This window comes from Polyodon spathula, chromosome 55 (assembly GCF_017654505.1).
Source record: "Polyodon spathula isolate WHYD16114869_AA chromosome 55, ASM1765450v1, whole genome shotgun sequence".
NCBI classification, from domain to species: domain Eukaryota; kingdom Metazoa; phylum Chordata; class Actinopteri; order Acipenseriformes; family Polyodontidae; genus Polyodon; species Polyodon spathula.
The window spans coordinates 727,182-747,594 of NC_054588.1; the positions used below are offsets into that span (position 1 = coordinate 727,182).

Consider the following 20,413-nt stretch of genomic DNA (forward strand, 5'->3'; position numbering starts at 1 on the left):
ATTTTATTAAATTAGTTGCATTACGTTGTGCCAATTTGTACCCTTTTTTATTTTAAAGCACTTTTGATTAAAGCTGTTTAGAAAGGTGGGCTCTTTTTGGTCATTTTTTCATGCATTTCTAGCTTTGTTGCTGTCAATGTATCAAACACTCATACATTATAATTTAACATTAAGAAACTAAGCCAAGTTTTTTGTCTGGCAATTTTTTTTTTTTAAATCAGTAACATGCGCCCCCTTCCCCTGCCAGGAGTGAACAGGAAATACAGAATTCTAACATGAAAAAGAGTCTAGTACATTAACTTGTAAAAATCGGGTGTGTGCCGAAACTCATTTCCTGCAGGTATTCAGTAAATCTATTCATTGTCTTGATTTCCAAACAGTGAAGTCAGTTTTACAAAAGAGAAATTTGCTTCTAATCGGCTTTTAAAATGCTCAGTTAGGAAGTTAATTGCAATTGATTGGTTCTTAATTGTGAAGGCGAGGGAAGGACAGTGTTTCATTCTTTTGAAATCAACACATTCTTTTGAAATCAATGGCTTGGTTGAATTTCCGCAGGTAAATACTTTTTTTTTTAAAGAATTGCTAGTACAAGTTTTTCAGCACACCCTTGCTAAAAATGTAAGTTTTAGAAATGCTAAGATAAACTTACATGTTCAATGACGAAAGTCTTTCGAAGTCATTGAGACAGATTTCTCGTGGAAATGCTTGTCATTGAAGATGCTGAGAAAGACTTCCAGTAAATTCATCACTGTGTGTCTTATACTTCTGGATACAATGTCTAAGTTTGAGGTTAGAAATGCCAAACTTATAAACTGCGAAAGTCAACTTCGAAAGATTTGGAGATCAGAGACTTGAGAGTAGTGGGTAGTTTTTCAAAAAGAAAATCCTGTAATAAAATAAAGCTTTTAGTAGTTCTACTAAAAATTAAAGGCCTGCTCCCTGTCCTGTCTGCTCAGGGATGGTGTTCAGCATCAACCTGGGATTCTCTGAGCTGCTTAACAAGGAGGGGAAGAAGGAGGAGCAGAAGAAGTACGCCCTGTTCATCGGAGACTCCGTGCAGGTCAACGAGGTACAGAGGGGGGGAGCACGGGGACTGCTTTTAAATTTACATTAGACACTTTATAATTTAGCATGTGTATTTTAAAGGGGCTTTCTGTTTAAAATGGGATACAACTCTGGGAGATGGTTCTAGTTTAATTGGGAAGTCACTCCGTTTAATTGGGATACATTATTTTGAGTGGAGTTCGCAGAGCAAGACAGGTTTGCGTAGCACAGTGTAGTGATTACACTGTGACTTGCGTAAACCACTTTGAACTTCTGAAGGAGTTGGAGTCTCCTGTGGTTTCTCAGGCCGCTTACTGGAAAGAAAGTTGGCTCGTTGACATCGCAGGCGCCTCCTAACGTTGCTTCACTAATTTCGGTGGTGTTAAGAAATTAGATTATACATGTGAATTTTTGGTTTTAAGAAAAAGGGAAAATATTTGTATTCATTTCAGCCGTAGTGCTTTTGTGCAAGATTTTGATCTTGTAACAAAAAATAACTCTCATAATATAATTATCTGGAACCAATCACTCAGCTTCAGCTTCCCCCCACTCTCTTCAGTTCCTGTTTGGTAGCACACTATAATAAAGAGCTTAACCATGAGCTCCGTGCTATGCTGGGAATCGGCTCGTCCCCAGCTTTGTTCCCCGTCTTTTTTCATTGCAATTGGTACGAAGTTAGTACGCAGCGTGGGATGGTGCTGAGAGTACCGTATTAACTTCAATCTAACAATCTCATCTCTAGAGGACAAGCAAAATAATTGCAATTACCTGATCAGAATTATATTCTCTAACACAATAAGCCATATATTAAGATTCAAGAAATAAATGCCGGGAAAGTCAGTATTCATTACAATAAATATGCATTGAGGTAATCAACAAACACATAGAAATATTGGGAAATGATAATTGTAGAACAATGATAAAGACAAGGCGATGAATAAACAATTAGAAGTATGCGAGAATTAAGTTCACAATTCCTTTCAAATATAAACCACATGCAACAATTACAGATCCGTTCAATTGACCCAATTTGAGTCTAAAAAAATCAAAAAACAAAAACTAATGTCCAAAAAGTGTCCCTTGGACTAAACTGTCCATGCACAGGGCATAATAAAAAAAACAAACTGAGGCTTCTGTGTTGAGGCGCTGGTTGAACCCCGCTGTTTCAAACAAAAAAAACACAAAACAAATTAAACAGCCTTCTGTCGTGAGGTGCTCGTCGAACACCAATAAAACAAAAACAAATCCTTGTTCAGAACAAGTGTATATACAAAATCCAGGTAATTTTAAGGAAAAACTACAGAAATATATAAAGTTTAAAGAATCCAGCACAAGAAAAATTAGTGAATTGGCTTGGTCTCTCCCAGTGTTCAGGAAGAGGTACAAGAGCAAAACCACCTGGTTTTGGAAAAATCCTTCCAGCAAACGATTTCCAAATGGACAGGGAGCTCGGAGAAATTATCCTTTTAAATCCCAGGGTAAAGCAGGAACGGCTTGCTGAGACAGTGGGCAGTTATCCACAGACTGGAAATAAAGACTTAAATAAATCTCTTAATATTCACTAAGGGGAATTTCAAACTCTGCTAAATAAGTTGATTTGTAAAATTAATTCAGATTTTTTTTTATATATAGATTTCTTTCCTGAGTTGTCTTTTTCGAACCTTAGATTAGAAAATACTTTTTCTAACAAACCCACACAGCAACCACACCCTTCTCTCTCCTCTACACAAAAACTGGCTCTTACAGTAAAATAAATTGCCAAATGGCTTAATGAGACAAAGGTAATCAATTGGATAGAACCAGAACATTTAATTAGATAAATAAGAACAGATTCAGGAATAATTACTAATTTGTTGTGTATGGTAAACAGAATATATGATAAAAAAACTCAGCATTTTCCACAAAACCTCAGTTACATTTGTAACTTTAAAATGCTTAATAAGCTTTCAATTAAAGTTTGATAACCTGGCCAGATTTTCTGCCATCTGCTTAAGTGTAACAGACAGCAAACTTATGCTGCAGGGGTATAGCTAATGCTACAAGCTAGTCTGCTAGCAGCGCCGTACTAAATCTGCAATTGACCCCTTGTGATGTGATTTCATTCTTTTAATTTGGAAACCAAAAAAGTTTGTCTCAAATGCCTCTCGTTTAATTGGGACAGCTGCTTGTTCTGTATATTCTTACTTCTCCTGAGGAGTCCCGATTTAAAGCAGTGCTGACTGGACTAATTATCACTTATTTTTAAAGGAGTCATTTATATGATTTGTTTTACTATGTGTAATTTAAGGGGGTGTTTTTGTTTTTTGTCATCTTTTGCTTGTTTTGCATGTTATTTGCAATTTTTATATGTAAAGCGCTTTGAGGCATTTTATCATGAAAGATGCTATATATGCAATGAAGACTGATTTGATGTCAGGATACCAGGCATTGCAGGGATGGGACTGACTGCTATTGCACAGCAGTGTCACCCATTCCCGCTTTTAATACAGGCATGATTATACACAGTGTGTGTAGGTATAAGCTCAGGTGTGTCTTATTAAACGCCTAGTAAAGCAAGGAATAGATCACGTTGCTGTGCAGTGGGAGTAGTCTTCCCATCACTGAGTCTCTAGTATTAGTGATATTCTGCTATTTAATTTACAGGAGGGACCAGCTACTGTATTGACCCCAGTAAAGAAGAAAATCAAGAATGTCGGGATCTTTCTAAAGGTGAGAGGAGGTTAATGACTGGCTCCTGTTTCAAACAAAAATCCTTTCTTGTTTTTGTTTAGCTTTTTTTGCCTCATTTGCATTGGCAAAATTTGTTGTACCCTGTTAAGTTGTGCTGATGCAGGCATTCAAATCCAGTTGATCACTGTAGTTCTGTTTTTCCTCTGTGTTCATAGCTGTGGCAGTAGTGTGTGTGTGGGGGTGTAGGCTGCACATAGATATCTTTGACTCTCTCTCTCCTCTCTCTCTCTCTGTGCAGAATGAAGATGATGACGAGGATGAGGAGCAGGACAAGGCTGAAGACCTGCTGGGGAAGCCCCGAGCTGCCCTGCTCACTGAGAGGACCCGGGTGAGAGTCAGGCATGAGTCCGGGGATATTCACGTTTCTGTGATTCGGGGGGGGGGGTATATATTTATTGTGGGGAAACTGTAAAACATTTTCACACATACTTTTATTTGTGACCTGTCAGTTTTCTTTTCTCCTGCTGAACTGTAATCTGGTTGAGACCAGAGTGCACAGGGGAGGCAATATATTTTGCCCCTCCTACTTTTTTTTTTTTTTTTGTTCAGTGTATACACACTATTTTATTTTTCTAGGTTATGGATTTGTCATTTTAAACAGTTTAAAATGTCACACAAAAACAAAGCCATTCAGAAGATACTAGAAGTCTGACATTGACAGGTTGGGAAGCACTGCTCTGTTGCGATACACCATGTAAAGAAAGCATCGCGATTCATCGATACACAGTGAAGTGTAGTGTATACTGCTGAGACAATACACTGCTTCTCTGTAATTTGCCAGCTGACTTGAACATGGATGTCATGAAGTATCAAACTGAACTAGGGATGGGATAGCCCTTATGCAGTAAAAATACTTGTATAATGGTGTCCTCCTAGTCTATTAGCCAAATTAGTGAAGAGTTAGCATGGGACTTCATTGTTTTGTATTCCACAACAGTCCCATTCCTTTTTTAGCAAATCAAATAGATTCAGTGTTATTTATTTTTTTTAAAGCTGTTATAGGGTTGTGCTGCTAAAATGCTAATTTGAACTCTATGGTTAGTTAGTTCAGCCAGCTTTGCGATGTCACTTAATTTTATTATAATTACCTTTGTGTTGCGTTTTTGTAGAATGAGATGACGGCTGAGGAGAAGAGGCGGGCTCACCAGAGGGAGTTAGCCAATCACGTGAACGAAGAGGCCCGGAGGAGACTGACAGAACAGAAGGGAGAGCAGCAGATGCAGAAGTGAGTGTGGGGGTGTGTTAACTTCAGGTGAAAGAACTTTTTGGGGTCTTGAAAGCTTATGATTTAATTGTTGTTCAGTTAGTCCAATAAACGGTATCCCATCTCCTTCTCTTTGTCCGATAAGTGTATGAAAGGATTGAGTAAACGGCTGTGAATGTCGTTCTTTGTTCCTGACCCGTGTTGCCTCCTCAGAACCCGCAAGTCCAACGTGTCGTATAAAAACCCGTCTCAGATGCCCAAGGAGAAGGAGATCCGTGAGATGAAGATCTTCATCGACAAGAAGTATGAGACGGTCATCATGCCCGTGTTCGGCATCGCCACGCCATTCCACATCGCGACCATCAAGGTACAACAATCTCCCGCATTCACATCCATCTTCCTGTGTGTCTCGCTTACAGCTTTGTACTGATCTGGAGAAGCGCTTCTCCAGTTGTGATGAAACTTGGTATTAACTGTTCAGCCTAAAAATATCAGATTCTGGAGATATAGGAAGGTGTTTGTCTGGATATCTGTATTTCAATCTTTTCTGCCCCTTTCACACGACGAGTTATGACTGCTCAGTACTGGCACTGATGCTGCATTTTGGTCTGTGTGAATTGCCTATACTGTCACCCACGAGGTGGTTCAGAGACAGCACTGAAGCGTCTCCACTCCTGTGTGAAATGCTATGCCGGCACTAGAGGGCGTGGATTGAAAGTCAGCGTCCCACATGAGTGTATACCGGACGTGTTGGGTGTTTTTGTTGTCTGTGTTACATGCTTCAGTTTATTTCAAATACAATGACTGATCAAGAACGAGGTAGTAATTGGAGACTGGAGGAAGTGAAGGAATTGTTAACTTTACAGTTCTAGGAGTGGCAGCTGCTAAACAGATTTGGCACTTTGAACTGTGCAGTAGGAGTAGGGAGCACAGACCCTGCGCAAATCCAGTTAGTGTGATCAGGGGACTTCTCGAATTCAGAGGAAACTCAAAGCGAGCAACAGGCTGTTAAATTAATACATTTTTATATATATATATGTGTGTGTGTCTGTATGTGTGTGTATGTATGTGTATATATATATATAATATATAAACACAATAGAGCTGCAATTTTTTGTAGCTGTTGTCAGTATATGCAATAGGCAGAACCTTTTTTTGGATACTTCATACACTGCAGTTTGTATCAGACTGCTGAATGAAAATGTTAATAATGCCTCACTTAAATGTTATTTCAGTTTTCCACATATATACGTAAATGTAGCCAGCACAGGAGAGTTTACAGTACACTACGGTTCTCCACCGTCATTCATTAAAAGATAAATTGATATACAGCTCTGGAAAAAATTAAGAGACCACTGCAAATTTTTCTTAAATCAGCATCTCTACATGTATGGCAGCCATTCCATTCCAGTGTCTGTTGAATTCCAACACAGGCACACCTCATTCTACTGAATGAGGTACTGATTAGGGGATCACCTGAACCAAATTTTATTTAACGAGGAAAAGTATAAAAACCACTCCTGTGGTCATCACTATCCTCTTGCAATAGGACCAGCTGGATGGCAAAACAGTGCTAGTAGTACCTCAAAAGTAATTGGAATCAAAGCATAACTATTGACCATGCCCAAAGAGTTGAAAAGGAAAGTTTTGAGTGAGGAAAAGAAGGGTTCAATTCTGGCTTTACTGGCAGAGGGATACAGTGAGCGTCGGGTTGCTTCCATCCTTAAAATTTCAAAGACAGGGGTTCATAAGAACAAGGTCAAGCAGCACACATTGGGGACAACAAAGCTCCAGACTTGCAGAAGGCGAAAACGACTCTCCACTGACTGGGATGACTGCCAACTCATTCGAATGTCACTCAGCAACCGTAGGATGACATCAAGTGACCTACAAAAAGAATGGCAAACGGCAGCTGGGGTGAAGTGCACGACGAGGACGGTTCGAAACAGGCTCCTAAGGGCAGGGCTGAAGTCGTGCAAAGCTAGAAAAAAGCCCTTCATCAATGAGAAGCAAAGAAGAGCCAGGCTGAGGGTGGCAAAAGACCATAAGGATTGGACCGTAGAGGACTGGAGTAAGGTCATCTTCTCTGATGAGTCCAATTTTCAGCTTTGCCCAACACCTGGTCGTGTAATGGTTAGACGGAGACCTGGAGAGGCCTACAAGCCACAGTGTCTCGCACCCACTGTGAAATGTGGTGGAGGATCGGTGATGATCTGGGGGTGCTTCAGCAAGGCTGGAATCGGGCAGATTTGTCTTTGTGAAGGATGCATGAATCAAGCCAAGTACAAGGTTGTCCTGGAAGAAAACTTGCTTCCTTCTGCTCTGACAATGTTCCCCAACTCTGAGGATTGGTTTTTCCAGCAGGACAATGCTCCATGCCACACAGCCAGGTCAATCAAGGTGTGGATGGAGGACCACCAGATCAAGACCCTGTCATGGCCAGCCCAATCTCCAGACCTGAACCCCATTGAAAACCTCTGGAATGTGATCAAGAGGAAGATGGATGGTCACAAGCCATCAAACAAAGCTGAGCTGCTTGAATTTTTGCGCCAGGAGTGGCATAAAGTCACCCAACATCAATGTGAAAGACTGGTGGAGAGCAAGCCAAGACGCATGACAGCTGTGCTTGAAAATCAGGGTTATTCCACCAAATATTGATTTCTGAACTCTTCCTAAGTTAAAACATTAGTATTGTGTTTAAAAATGAATCTGAACTTATTTTCTTTGCATTATTCGAGGTCTGACAACACTGCATCTTTTTTGTTATTTTGACCAGTTGTCATTTTCTGCAAATAAATGCTCTAAATGACAATATTTTTATTTGGAATTTGGGAGAAATGTTGTCCATAGTTTATAGAATAAAACAAAAATGTTCATTTTACCCAAACACATACCTATAAATAGTAAAACCAGAGAAACTGATAATTTTGCAGTGGTCTCAATTTTTTCCAGAGCTGTATATAAAAAATGGTTGCATATAAAGTAGCTTACCCACGTTATTCTGCTTGTGTGTTTTGTTTCTGTTGACATGAAAACGATCTGTAGAATGACAGGTTTGAAAGTTGTACTTGCGTGATCTCCCTGGCTGTGTGAAAGGGTTGTTACTGTATTATACTGGCATAGATTGTGCAGTTTCATGCTGTGTGAAAGGGTGTTTCAAAGAATATTAATGTCCGAGACAGCTCAGTAGTGGCATTTGTGTGTGAAAGTGGTGGTCTTGCGTATATCTGGAGAATGTCCGTAGACATGCTGGGTGGGGGTGTGTGTATTGTGCACCTTTCGACTGCACTTATCCAGTTAACCCTTTATAGGGCACACACAATCTGACTTGCTGGAATTGTTGTTTTCTGATTTTGTGATACTGATGAAAATAAGGTAGATTGCGTATCTCATTTTTTACATTTTGCAAACAAATGAAGAAAAAAAATAGGTGCCAAATGTGTCCCCTGCTCCAAAAGGGTTACGAACCTCAAGCTGGAGGTATAATTGTGTATATCTAAACTAGCAATAAAACAAAACACAAACTTTCAGTGCCAAGATGTTTTATCCAAAGGAATATTTTAACACACATGCATACACTAGTGCTTTGCTGTACAATAACATTGTACATTAAACCTTGAACCATAAATCTATAGGCTATTTTTTTTGTTCTCAATAAAATGAGAATTCCTGTTTTTTTTTTGAGGCATAAAATCAAATACCAACAGTAACACATTCAGATCTCCCAGTTTGACATGGAATAAGTCATTGCTGCTTGAGAGGTTAAACATGTATTGATGGAATATAGAAGTGTGATAAGTAATTAACGACCATATACTCCTTTCAATACCTTTTTAAAGTCAGTTCATTTTAAACATGTGGAAACTGCAAACAAAATATTTGTACAGTTAATTCTGAAATTGCCTTGTTCGTTACATAATCGTATCCGTCAAAGACGGACGTGTGCAGTTTGTGAACGTAAAAAATGTAAAATGTAATTTATTTACAAAAATACATAAACATATAATAGAAGAATAATTTAAAAATAATAAAATAACATCTAATGTAGTTTTTATTGCATAATATCTACAAATTATATCCACCATAGCAAATAGAGTGCAAAGACAAACAACCCTGACCAGGCTAGGAGACAGATTTCCCCTACATACTACAAAATATTTTATGAACATAGCTTTGTGACATTAAAAAATACACATCATACTTGAAATCTATATATTTAACTGTTAAGATTTTTTTTTTATCTTGATTACCGTTTTTATCTTTATGTACATAAACACTACTGGAACACAACGCTTGATGTTAATTTTTCAGTTGCTCAGAAAACAGTGGAGACAAATGTAAGAACACTTTGCTAAATTGTTGTTGCCATCTACGGGTGGTTTATAGGCTCAAACTTATTGGATAGATATGGTACTTTGCCTGAAGGCAGAGGTTTAATTGAAAACATTGAACATGTGACTTTTATACCTCTGAAAACAAGGTGACATATCTGTCCCTGAAGTCGACATTGTTATTTTTCCCTGTTTTAAGATATAAACGCGGTTTGTATTCCTCATTCAGAACATCAGCATGTCTGTGGAGGGAGATTACACCTACCTGAGAATCAACTTCTACTGTCCGGGCAGCGCGCTGGGGAGGAACGAGGGCAACCTCTTCCCCAACCCAGAAGCCACTTTCGTCAAGGAGATGTAAGAAACACAGCATTGCATTCCACTCCACCACACTGCACAGCAGTACACCACACTGCATTCCACTGCACTACACCACGCTGCATTCCACTGCACTACTGTGCACTACACCACGCTGCTTTCCACTCCTTGTATTATATTGTCATCAAACTTGGTATTAATATTATATAGCTGAAGTTACTGAGTGTCAGATTCTGGGGATGTATGGAGGTGCCTCTGTATCACATATTTAAGTATTTAATATATTTTTACCGTGAAACGATGAAACGCCTAGTACTTCATCCTGATGGCTGTTTTCTAATTTACAGCTGGAGGGAGGGGTGGTTTGTATGTTGCTGATACCTTCTTTTGCTTCAACTAAACCAGTTTGTTAATCTGTTTCTGGCATTTTATTTTCCTCCGTCTGCCAGCACGTACCGCGCGTCGAATCTGAAGACCCCGGGGGACCCCTCGGTGCCGGCAACGAACCTCCAGAATGCTTTCCGCATCATCAAGGAGGTGCAGAAGAGGTACAAGACCAGGGAGGCGGAAGAGAAGGAGAAGGAGGGCATTGTGAAGCAGGACTCCCTCGTGGTGCACATGAACCGAAGCAACCCCAAACTCAAGGACCTTTACATCCGACCCAACATCGCCCAGAAGAGGATGCAGGGCTCCCTGGAGGCACACTCGAACGGTGAGGAGACAGGGAGGGGAGGGGAGGGGAGGCGAGGCAAGGTGACACAAGCACTGTCCATCCGACCCAAGGTGACACAAGCACTGTCCATCCGACCCAACATTGCCCAGAAGAGGATTCTTGGGTTTGTGGCTGCTGTTTTGTTTTTTGTGGGTTTTTTTTTTTTTTTTGACTCTTTGGAGAACAGCAAGCCACACAAACCCAAACAGCTGTTTCTTCACTAGTTTTACTTGGCATGGTAAATTATCCCAGACTGCACCAATGAACCTCACCTGACTGACTGCAGGCACATGATTTCTGTTTTCATGCATCAGTTTAACACACACAGTACAGTGGTGCATGCTATATAGCGGTTTAAATAGGGCTCTAGAGGGACACTCCAGAGCTGATTCATAGAGTGCCACACATTGAGAGGGACACCACTTACATCAGACTACTGCCCAAAACATTTAGTTGGTTGTATTTAACCGTTTTTTAGGTTGAATAGCAGGAGTCTGATAGCACTAAAGGAACTGATATTTAACCCTTTACAGTCCTGTGTCTGATCAGGTCCGACATTACAATTTTCCCTTTCCAGTTCGAAGTCGGACATTATCAAATAGACATCACACAGGTCTAGTCGTTTTTTCTCTGGAAAAAGCAGAGAAAACCTTTCAAAGAGTGAGACCGATAAGAGCCGAGAAGCTGAAAAACAAGGGGCGTGTTTGAGCAGTACACATAGCCCCTGCACCAAGGATAACACGGACACAAACAAAGAAGATAGCTGCTTCTGCATCCAGCGCTCAGAGAACATCACTGACATTTGCAGAGCTTTTTGAGATGTTATAGTAATAAAATAATGACTTGGATCACGTTATTGAGGAGTTCTGTGATGAAACGAGTGATTGAGAGGATTGATCAGTGTGCACAGCTATGAAGAGGTATGTGAAAAATACAGTGAACAAGGAGTGGGGCTTGGCTGGAGATGCAGTATCGAGTGTTCTTTTGCAATGCAGTGCTTCTTAAACCTGTTTTACTCTGGCGGGTGTGGGCTGGTGGGGGAGTGTTTTAAACAGCGCATGTAAAATAAACGACAAGCATTAAATAAATGAACCACGAAGAGTTAAGGGAGTTTTATTGTATTTGGCTTGACAGCTGTAAGTAATGTGTGTGTGTGTGTGTCTGCTCAGGTTTCCGGTTCACGTCAGTGCGCGGTGACAAAGTGGATATCCTGTACAACAACATCAAGCACTCCCTGTTCCAGCCCTGTGATGGAGAAATGATCATCGTGCTACACTTCCACCTCAAGGTGCCTCCATAACACTCACTATCCAGCAGCACTCTGGCTGTCCAAATCATTGACCCACTCCTTCTCCAGCAGCACTCTGGCTGTCCAAATCATTGACCCACTCCTTCTCCAGCAGCACTCTGGCTGTCCAAATCATTGACCCACTCCTTCTCCAGCAGCAATCTGGCTGTCCAAATCATTGGACCACTCCTTCTCCAGCAGCACTCTTGCTGTCCAAATCATTGACACACTCCTTCTCCAGCAGCACTGAACAGCCTTCCGCAGTCCATCCAAATCGCGTGGCATCTACACATATACACGGAGAGAGGATGGGGGCTGGCAAAATTGTCACATATATAAATGAAATGAGGAAGGCTGTTCAGTTCCTGGCACTTACGATTCTCCAAACAAGCGCAAAATATCTCCAAGCCGGGTAAATTTTAAAAAAAGTTTACAGAATAAGAAGTTAATATTGGAGCAACAGAACCACTCAATTAGTGCAAACATCATACAGTAATAAGGGATGTGGGGAATGGAAAGCTGTTCCTCACATTTTAGTCGGTTGAGTGCTCTTCAGTTTTGAAGAGTAGATTACTATGCACTGCAACTGTTTTGATAAGGTATAGTTAAATCTAGAGCTGGAAGGATAGAATCTTTGACCTGGACTTGCCCACAGGGTGTAATGCTTTCTCTCTGTTCTCCACTGCGGTCAGAACGCCATCATGTTTGGCAAGAAGAGGCACACAGATGTGCAGTTCTACACTGAAGTGGGGGAGATCACCACCGACCTGGGCAAGCACCAGCACATGCACGACCGAGACGACCTCTACGCAGAGCAGGTCAGTGGTTTCGCCAGTTATTGTGGGCACTACACCTGTCTCTTACATTGCAATGAGATACTGTGGGGGTTACTTGTCTCTTACATTGCAATGAGATACTCTGGACAGTTGACTGTCGCTAACGTGTACAGTTGACCCCATCTATTATGATATAAGCTGTTAGGGCCATAGTTTCATGGCATTTCCTCTTAACTCAATTTGTTTTAGTGGTGATGAAGAGGACTTGGATTGTGTATCGCTTTGTAGTTTTGGTTTTTGTAAAATGAACAGGCGTTTTACCTCAAATATATAGGAGTGAACGACTGGAGTAAACGTTTTGAAAATTACTCCCATGTACAGTTGACAGTCTCTAACATGGCACTGTTCACCCTGTCGCTTACGATACAATACAAGTTAGTATGTACCGTTCACCTTTGCGGGACGTGTCTTCTCGTTTCACACTGGGTTTGTGTTTGTCAGATGGAGCGAGAGATGAGACACAAGCTGAAGACGGCTTTCAAGAACTTCATTGAGAAGGTGGAGGCCCTGACAAAAGAGGAGCTGGAATTTGAGCTGCCTTTCAGAGACCTGGGGTGAGGAACACTGGAGCAGAGCATACTGAGCACGTTCATTTTATTAATAGGATTATTACAAAACAAACTCAAGATCTTAGTCTTGTGTTTCTGTGCAGTCTGAGCTTGTAGAAACGAGCCAGTCAACACGCCTTTTAAAATTTATCAGTGTTTCATATTTTATCTTATTGTAATGCCAGTAAAACGCTAAACTTCAATTGTGGAGTGCTATAAATAGGATTACTCTTGCATGACATTGCTGGACTGTTACTAAACTCTATTTTGTATTTTAAAGCCAGCAATAAGCTAAACATATTTTTAAAACATCTATTTGTAGCCTGAACTACAGTAACTACAGTGTTAGCGGAAGACAGCAAATATGACTCTCTCACAACAGTGCTGGACATTTTTTGTGAACTCTTACAATATAATTAAGTATTCTTGCATTTTTAATGCCGGGAATGAGCCAAGAGATGTTTATAAACATTGACGTGAGTGTCTTCAGATGCTTTACTTGGTGTTACAGCGACAAGAGTTTGAGTGAAAATCTTGGCTTCAATTTTTTCTCCAAAAAAAAAAATTAATAATATTAATCTTTTTGCGGTCTTATGTGAGCAAAAACACATAGTCTTCGCCACAGAGAACGCGGACATAAACAAACGAGAGCTGCCTCCACATCCAGCACTCCAAGAATACCAGACCTTTGCAGAACTTTTAGATGTAATAAAATAGTGACTTGGATAGCATTATTGGAGCTTCGATAAAAGGAGTGATCGGGAGATGATTTATCAGTATGCACTAATATGAAGAGATGTGATAAATACAGCGAACAAGAAGTGGGGCAGGGCTGGAGATGCAGTACTGAGTGTCCTGTTTATATGCAGGGCCTTTTAAACCTGTTTTTGCTGTGAATAGAAATACTTTCAAACTGTGCTTGTGAAAATAAATAAGGAATCGGAGTCTGAGATTAGTGCAAATTGGGGTCTGTGAGAACTTTCCCAAAAATTCTGCTGCTGCTTGTCTGTTTGTGTAGGTTCAGTGGAGCCCCCTACAGGAGTACATGCTTACTGCAGCCCACCAGCAGTGCACTGTGCAACGTTACTGAATGGGTAAGTTACTAATGCTTTTCATTAAAAAAAAAATAATAATTGTCTTGGAGTATTGCTCAATTATGCTGTATGTTTCAATACAAAAGCAGAAAACATAAGAATTATTTGTTTCATTTGTAAAATGAGTTCAGTTTCCCCACTTGCCGTCCCTCCATTGTAGTGATGCTAGATGAGGCAGAGCTGATGTACTCAGTTATACAGTGTCTGTGTGTCTTCTATTAGGCCATGTTTGTTGGCTTTCTCCTCAGTTATGCTGTGCATGTCCTGTATGTGCCTGTGCTCTATAAAGACTGCTCTCCTCTCCTCAGCCCCCCTTTGTGGTTACATTAGACGAGGTGGAGCTCATTCACTTTGAGAGGGTGCAGTTCCACTTGAAGAATTTCGACGTAGTGATTGTGTACAAGGACTACAGCAAGAAGGTGACGATGATCAATGCTGTGCCCGTCAACTCCCTGGATCCCATCAAGGAGTGGCTGAAGTGAGTGCCGACCGACACACAGGGTGATTAAAGCCCTCACCACTGTTATACTGACAAAAAAAATAGTGATTTACCTCAGTTAGTCTGAAATAATCCCTGCAGTCCACTGGAAGAGTTTGAGAGCAGGGATCAAGCAGCCCTGTGAAGCGTTTCATCAGCAAGCAATGGTTTTAGAACAGGTGTCATCTCTCAGCCGTGCTCCTATTTGCTGTTCCATAGCTGAGTAATAACAGAACTACTGACCTCCATAGAAAACAACGGGAGAGCCGTGTCTGACTGCTTGTGTATAGCACTCCAGGGTGTGTCGTGTGGGATATCCCCCTGCCTGGGAAGTGTCGCTGTACCACAAGCGCGCACACACACCCCTGGAGTGCTGTATTGCAAGTCTGTTTATTTTTATTGTGCGTTGCGATTTAGAACCCAAATACATAAGCTCAAAGACCAAACTATAAGAATAAGTAAGTTCAAGGATTGAATACATTTATGGGCTAGTTTTTAAACTTTTGTATTTTTAATTTGATGTAGTGTTTTTAAACTTACTACAGAATATATTTTGTTATTTAAATATCTACGGTATCACAAGATCAACTCTATTAGATGTAACAACAGATACATTTTGAAGACGGAGAAAGACTTGTAGTGGAAATGGTTGTCATTGATCAAATTCAATGGACATTTAGGAAGACTTCAAGCTGGTTTAGTTTAATTTAATTAAGTTTGTGTTTCCTGACACCGTTGCTTTGGCGTTGCTCCCCCAGCTCCTGTGACATCAAGTATACTGAAGGGGTACAGTCCCTGAACTGGACCAAGATCATGAAGACCATTGTGGACGACCCCGAGGGCTTCTTTGAGCAGGGGGGCTGGTCTTTCCTGGACCCCGAGGGAGAGGTAAGAACCGAACCACACTGTTAATACAGCCCTTCGTACCATAGTTTCCCAGACAGAACAGGTAAATGCTACGACATTGTAGGTGCAGTAATGATAAAAATCTGAAAAACCAAGTGATAAACTGAAAGTAGGTCCGAATTTGTTACACAGAGTATTTTAATTATTTATTTTTATATTTTCTGTCATTAAAGTTCTTACTGCAATTACTCAAAACATCAGTTTTGTGTTTTTTGTTCTACTTGTTCAGGTACTTTTGACTGTGTTCAGGAGCTGGTCTTTACATTTAGTTGCAGTGTATTTATAGGGAAAGTCTCCAGCAGTGTGCTGCTGTGCTCAGACAGTTTCCTGTGTCTCCTTTCTAGGGCAGCGGAGCAGAGAACCAGGACTCTGAGTCGGAGGTCGAAGACGAGACCTTCAACCCTTCAGACGAGGAGGAGGAAGAGGAGGAGGAGGACAGCGATGAGGACTATGACTCTGAGACGGAGGACAGCAGTGAGAGGGGCAGGGCATGGAGGGGAGAGACAGAATGATTGGACTTGGAGGAAAACTTAGGGGGAATCATGTTTTAGGTGGCACTGTAATATCAAACTATGGCAATGTCTAAGTCAAATATAAATCACTTTGCTGTTTGACGTGAGTGGGGTTTGAAGCCCTGCTTGGTTTTCCATTGCATGACTCCTTTTGCTTGTCTCTTCCAGATTACAGCGAGTCTCTGGCCAGTGATGAGGAGAGTGGTAAAGATTGGGATGAGCTGGAAGAGGAGGCCAGGAAAGGTGGGTCTGCTCTGCATGTTTTGAGGACATGGTCGGGTATCACTCTGCTAAAAGCCAGTTTAGTTATATATAAAAAGGGTAAAGACAACATGAATTGATTAACCATTTGACTATTTGAAGCAAATGAGCATAAAACTTTTTTTTAGCATTATCCATGGGCACAGTACACTCAAAACACACTCGAACACAAAATTCTACCAAATTTTTCATCTTTGACCTTTACTGGATTAATATAAAGAAATGCGGAAAATAAAAAAACGTGAGACCGTTTACAAAAATATAGTAAAACAAAATAGAGCTGTACCAGACGCACAACTATGGCTGTCATTGCGCTTGTGCAGCTTTTAAGCACCCAAACAAAAAGCAACTGCCCTTAAATGAGCTGTCTTTGGCAAATCGTATTTTTAAAACATTTTTCCCCTTCAACTGAACTAATTGAACTTTATTAAGTCAATATAATCAGTAAAATTTGTGGATTATAAAGAAATTCCTAAATATTTAACAAAATATAATGATACAAGATACAGCTGTACTAATTGGTCTTAATTTTTTGTGAGGGCTCGGTACTGCCTCGCCGCGGCTCAGTTGTACTGTGGAAAAGAGGCATTTGCCTCCCAGGATTCAACCCTCAGTCCCTCCTGGCTGTCCATAATAAGGGGTGTCTGGAGAAAATCACAGGCTCTGACCAAGGTGCTCCTAGTAGTCCCTTATTGGCCCAGGAGACTGATTTTATACCCCGATGCTGCTCCTAAGCGGCCAGCTGTGGAGACTGCCTAAGCGCCCTGACCTGTTCAGTCAGGCACGGGGGACTTCATGGCAATTTTTTGCAGGGCCTGTTTGACAAGGGGAAATCCCCCTCTACATTAAAGGTCTACCTGGCAGGCATTCGGCTTGCCATGTCAAAGTTGGCTGTGTCTCCCCAGAAGCTCACCTTCCTTGAAGGTTAATTTTGAAAGAGGTTCGGCTGCGTGATGGAGCAAGCCCCATCCCATAAGTGAAAAACGAAAGAAAACTGAGTAGAAATAAAAGTTCCAACTTGGGACTTCCTTTTGTATTAAAATACAGAATTAAGACTCTGAATAAAGAACTGAAGTATGAACCTCTGACAACGCAAACCCTGATAACATGTAGCATGGCAACTTGTGAAACAATATAAATACATGTTGTGCAAGGGATGCTGTGCCAGCTGAAACCTGTGAAAGACTCCTACTTGGTTGAAGGATGTACTGAATGCTGTACGCAGTTATCGATCTGAGAAGGTGCACATTTTCAGAGAGATGCAAACGGTGATAAATATTAATTAGGAGGCCTTGAGTTTAAAGAATAGTTTTTTTGAAATTTGGTTGAAACTGTTTTTGCAAATATGAGCTGTTTTGAGTTAATATGTACATGTCTGAAGTTATTAGTTGATTTTTGGTTTAATCCATCAGAGAGGCTACCTGAGTGGGTATAAAAACCAGAGCATTGAGCAGAGAGAGAGAAGGTTATGCTACTGAAACCTTTAAGTAAAAACCTTGGTTTATTTGCGCCAGGTTGTTCCTTCAATCCTGCATTAGGATGGTTTTCTTTTTCCTTTGTAAATAGTTAGTATTTTAAGTTCATCCTTTATTTGTGTTCACTGGTTTATTTGCTTGGTAATACAGTAAGTATTTTGGATTGCAATCTGCAACTTCTGTTCATGTCTGCTTCCTGCTTACACCTAACATCGGACCCTGGACCATCACCACTGATGGCTTCGGCCGCCTGTGAAGGACATTGTTCCTCGCTGGAGGTTAGACATGGTGCTCAATGCACTCTTGCAGCCTCCATATGAGCCCATGTATTCAGCTGAGCTAAAATATTTAGGCCATTACAAAGGTTATGCTCCATACCAGTCCTGCTTTTTGCTGAAAGACAATCTCGACATTCCATGTCAACCAGTCTTTAATTGGAGGCTTCCACCACTTTTCTAGTCTAAGAGGGAGCTGCAGCTCCATACGCTCTTCCCAGTGCGGGCCCTGGCGTACTACGTTGACAGGATAAAAAGTTGGAGCATTGTTTTTGTCTGCTCTGGGACGAAGTCCCATGGTCAAGCCCAGCCTAAGCTGAGGCTGCCCAAAAGGGTAACAAACAGGACAGCCTATGAGCTGGCCAATGTGACCCCTCCAGAAAGCTCAATGCCCGTTCCTCCAGGGGCATGGCAACTTGGAGGACATTTTCAGTGCAGAGCTGTGGGCTGCTCCCCATACCTTTTACTTAGGTCATGGATACTCAAAACCCTGGTTTTGGAACTAGAGTCTTTTAAGGGTGGCTTCTTCAGTCGACCCTTACAACCCAGTGAGTCCTAGCTAGTTGTTGTTGTTGGGGTTCCAAGTGATAACGCAAAGGCAGCCTCGGCTTAACCTTCTAACATTCCGGTTGTGCAGCAATCTTGCCTTTTGCGATGGCATCGGTATAATGGTTACATCTTGTAATTGAAAGGGAATGTTTGGTTAGTATCATGACTGTGGCTCCCTGAAATAGAAGTGTAACCATTAACCTTCAAGGTCGTTGCGTTCATGAGTGCAGCAGGCTTACAAGAAATACGCCGAGGTCTGGGAAAGCTGTCATTTTATGCCCTTGGGTGGGCCATGACACTGTCACAGGCTCTGCAAGCAGCTTTTTAGGAGTTAAATACCCATTTGGTAATGGCTACAGTTCTATTTCAGGGAACCAGGATATGATAATAACCTAACATTTCTTGTGTGGTGTGTGTGTGACAGTTTTGTTTAGTTTCTTGTGGTTTTGTATGTGTCTCCATGTTAACTCTGTCCTTCTCCCCTCAGCGGACCGGGAGAGCCGCTATGAGGAGGTGGTGGAGGAGCCTGCCAGCCGCAAGAGGAAAGGCCATTCTGCACCCTCGTCCTCCAGCAAGAAGAGAAAGAAATAGAGCAGCCCAGGGTTCAGTCCACCTTCAATTCACATTCACATCAGATTTATATGAAAACAGTCCTGGATTCAGTCCACATTCAAACAAATTTCAGTCTGGACTTCAATTCAAACCAGATCCAAACCCATCACGGACACAGCCACCTGTCCAGTTATTATTTTTCTGTTTTTCACGACCGCCGAATGAAAAACAAACTACAAGCAGCGATACCTTTCCCTGCCCCAACAGCGCTTTCCCTGTACCGAGAGAGAGTGGAGGAGGATATATGGCACTGCTCTCAAATAAATAAATAAATACATACATAATAACAAGAACAACGATGGGAAAGTCAGGAAAAACTATTTTAGTATTTCTGCATATTCTGCTGTTTGGATGTTTTATAGGTATGGACTAAAGGTTTCTGCCTGTGCCTTGATCAGTGTAATTAGCTTTCACATTTTTTTGTTAAACGCACTAGGAAGGAGGAAATGTTCATGTAATAAACAACTAAGTCTTTTATTTTTTTTTGTTTGATGTACATTGAGCTGTAGCCCTGCTTTCTCAATTTTCTAACTTCCTACTGTGTGTGTTATAAAAACTTGTGACTAATGAAGGCATTGGCTGAAACGCTTGCTCGATTTCACAATCAAATTGAGTTTGAGGTGGGTTTTTCTTTTGTTTTCAATATATAAGTGATGGACAGGGAGAATTAAAACCTACAGTGTGTCTTGCACACAAAGATTATACTATCAACCTGTTTTTTTTTTGTTTTTTTTTTATATATAAAGTTAAATGTTTTTCTCCTGCTGCAAATACAGATTCGTTTGTTTTCTTGTGCTTGAAGGGGATAAGACTTGTGGTTCTGTTTTTGATGTTTTCTGCAGATAAATCTTGATATTTGGGAGTTTTCCCTCCCTGCTTGTGCCTCTGTCTCTCGCAAGAGAAACTTGTGTGTTTTTTTTTTTCTTTTTAATTTTTTTTTTGATCTCTCTTGAAACAAACTGGTAAGATTTAAATAAATTCAGAAAATCTTTTTACACAGCAACAGACTTGAGATATTCTGGTATCTGTCTTCTAAATCTACTACTCTGCCCCTGTTGCTAAAATCCATGCTTATTCAGTCTTATTTGTGGAAGTCAATAGCATTTATAATGTATTTTAAAGAGGCTGTTTCAAGTACAGTCTAATAAATTGTTGAGGCAAAGAACCTTAACAGTCATATTAAAAGATCCTGTTAAGCTGTCCGTGTGGTTCCGAGAGGACTCCTTTGTTACGAGGACGC

The 20,413-nt window shown here is 40.9% G+C and overlaps 1 protein-coding gene across 1 annotated transcript in view; it reads left to right on the forward strand.

Moving 5' to 3' along the window:
- The window catches only part of supt16h (SPT16 homolog, facilitates chromatin remodeling subunit), a 31,594-nt gene extending 12,006 nt beyond the window's left edge, over positions 1-19,588 (forward strand). Inside the window, exons 11-26 of the mRNA XM_041239506.1 lie at positions 957-1,069; positions 3,688-3,753; positions 4,013-4,102; positions 4,884-4,999; positions 5,192-5,345; positions 9,539-9,666; positions 10,077-10,339; positions 11,509-11,627; positions 12,320-12,445; positions 12,905-13,017; positions 14,030-14,105; positions 14,414-14,583; positions 15,342-15,471; positions 15,834-15,963; positions 16,170-16,244; positions 19,049-19,588. Coding sequence (XP_041095440.1) covers positions 957-1,069; positions 3,688-3,753; positions 4,013-4,102; positions 4,884-4,999; positions 5,192-5,345; positions 9,539-9,666; positions 10,077-10,339; positions 11,509-11,627; positions 12,320-12,445; positions 12,905-13,017; positions 14,030-14,105; positions 14,414-14,583; positions 15,342-15,471; positions 15,834-15,963; positions 16,170-16,244; positions 19,049-19,152 — 1,973 coding nt within the window. The 3' untranslated portion in view covers positions 19,153-19,588. The remainder of the gene's footprint in view (positions 1-956; positions 1,070-3,687; positions 3,754-4,012; positions 4,103-4,883; positions 5,000-5,191; positions 5,346-9,538; positions 9,667-10,076; positions 10,340-11,508; positions 11,628-12,319; positions 12,446-12,904; positions 13,018-14,029; positions 14,106-14,413; positions 14,584-15,341; positions 15,472-15,833; positions 15,964-16,169; positions 16,245-19,048) is intronic.
- The last annotated feature ends 825 nt before the right edge of the window (positions 19,589-20,413 follow it).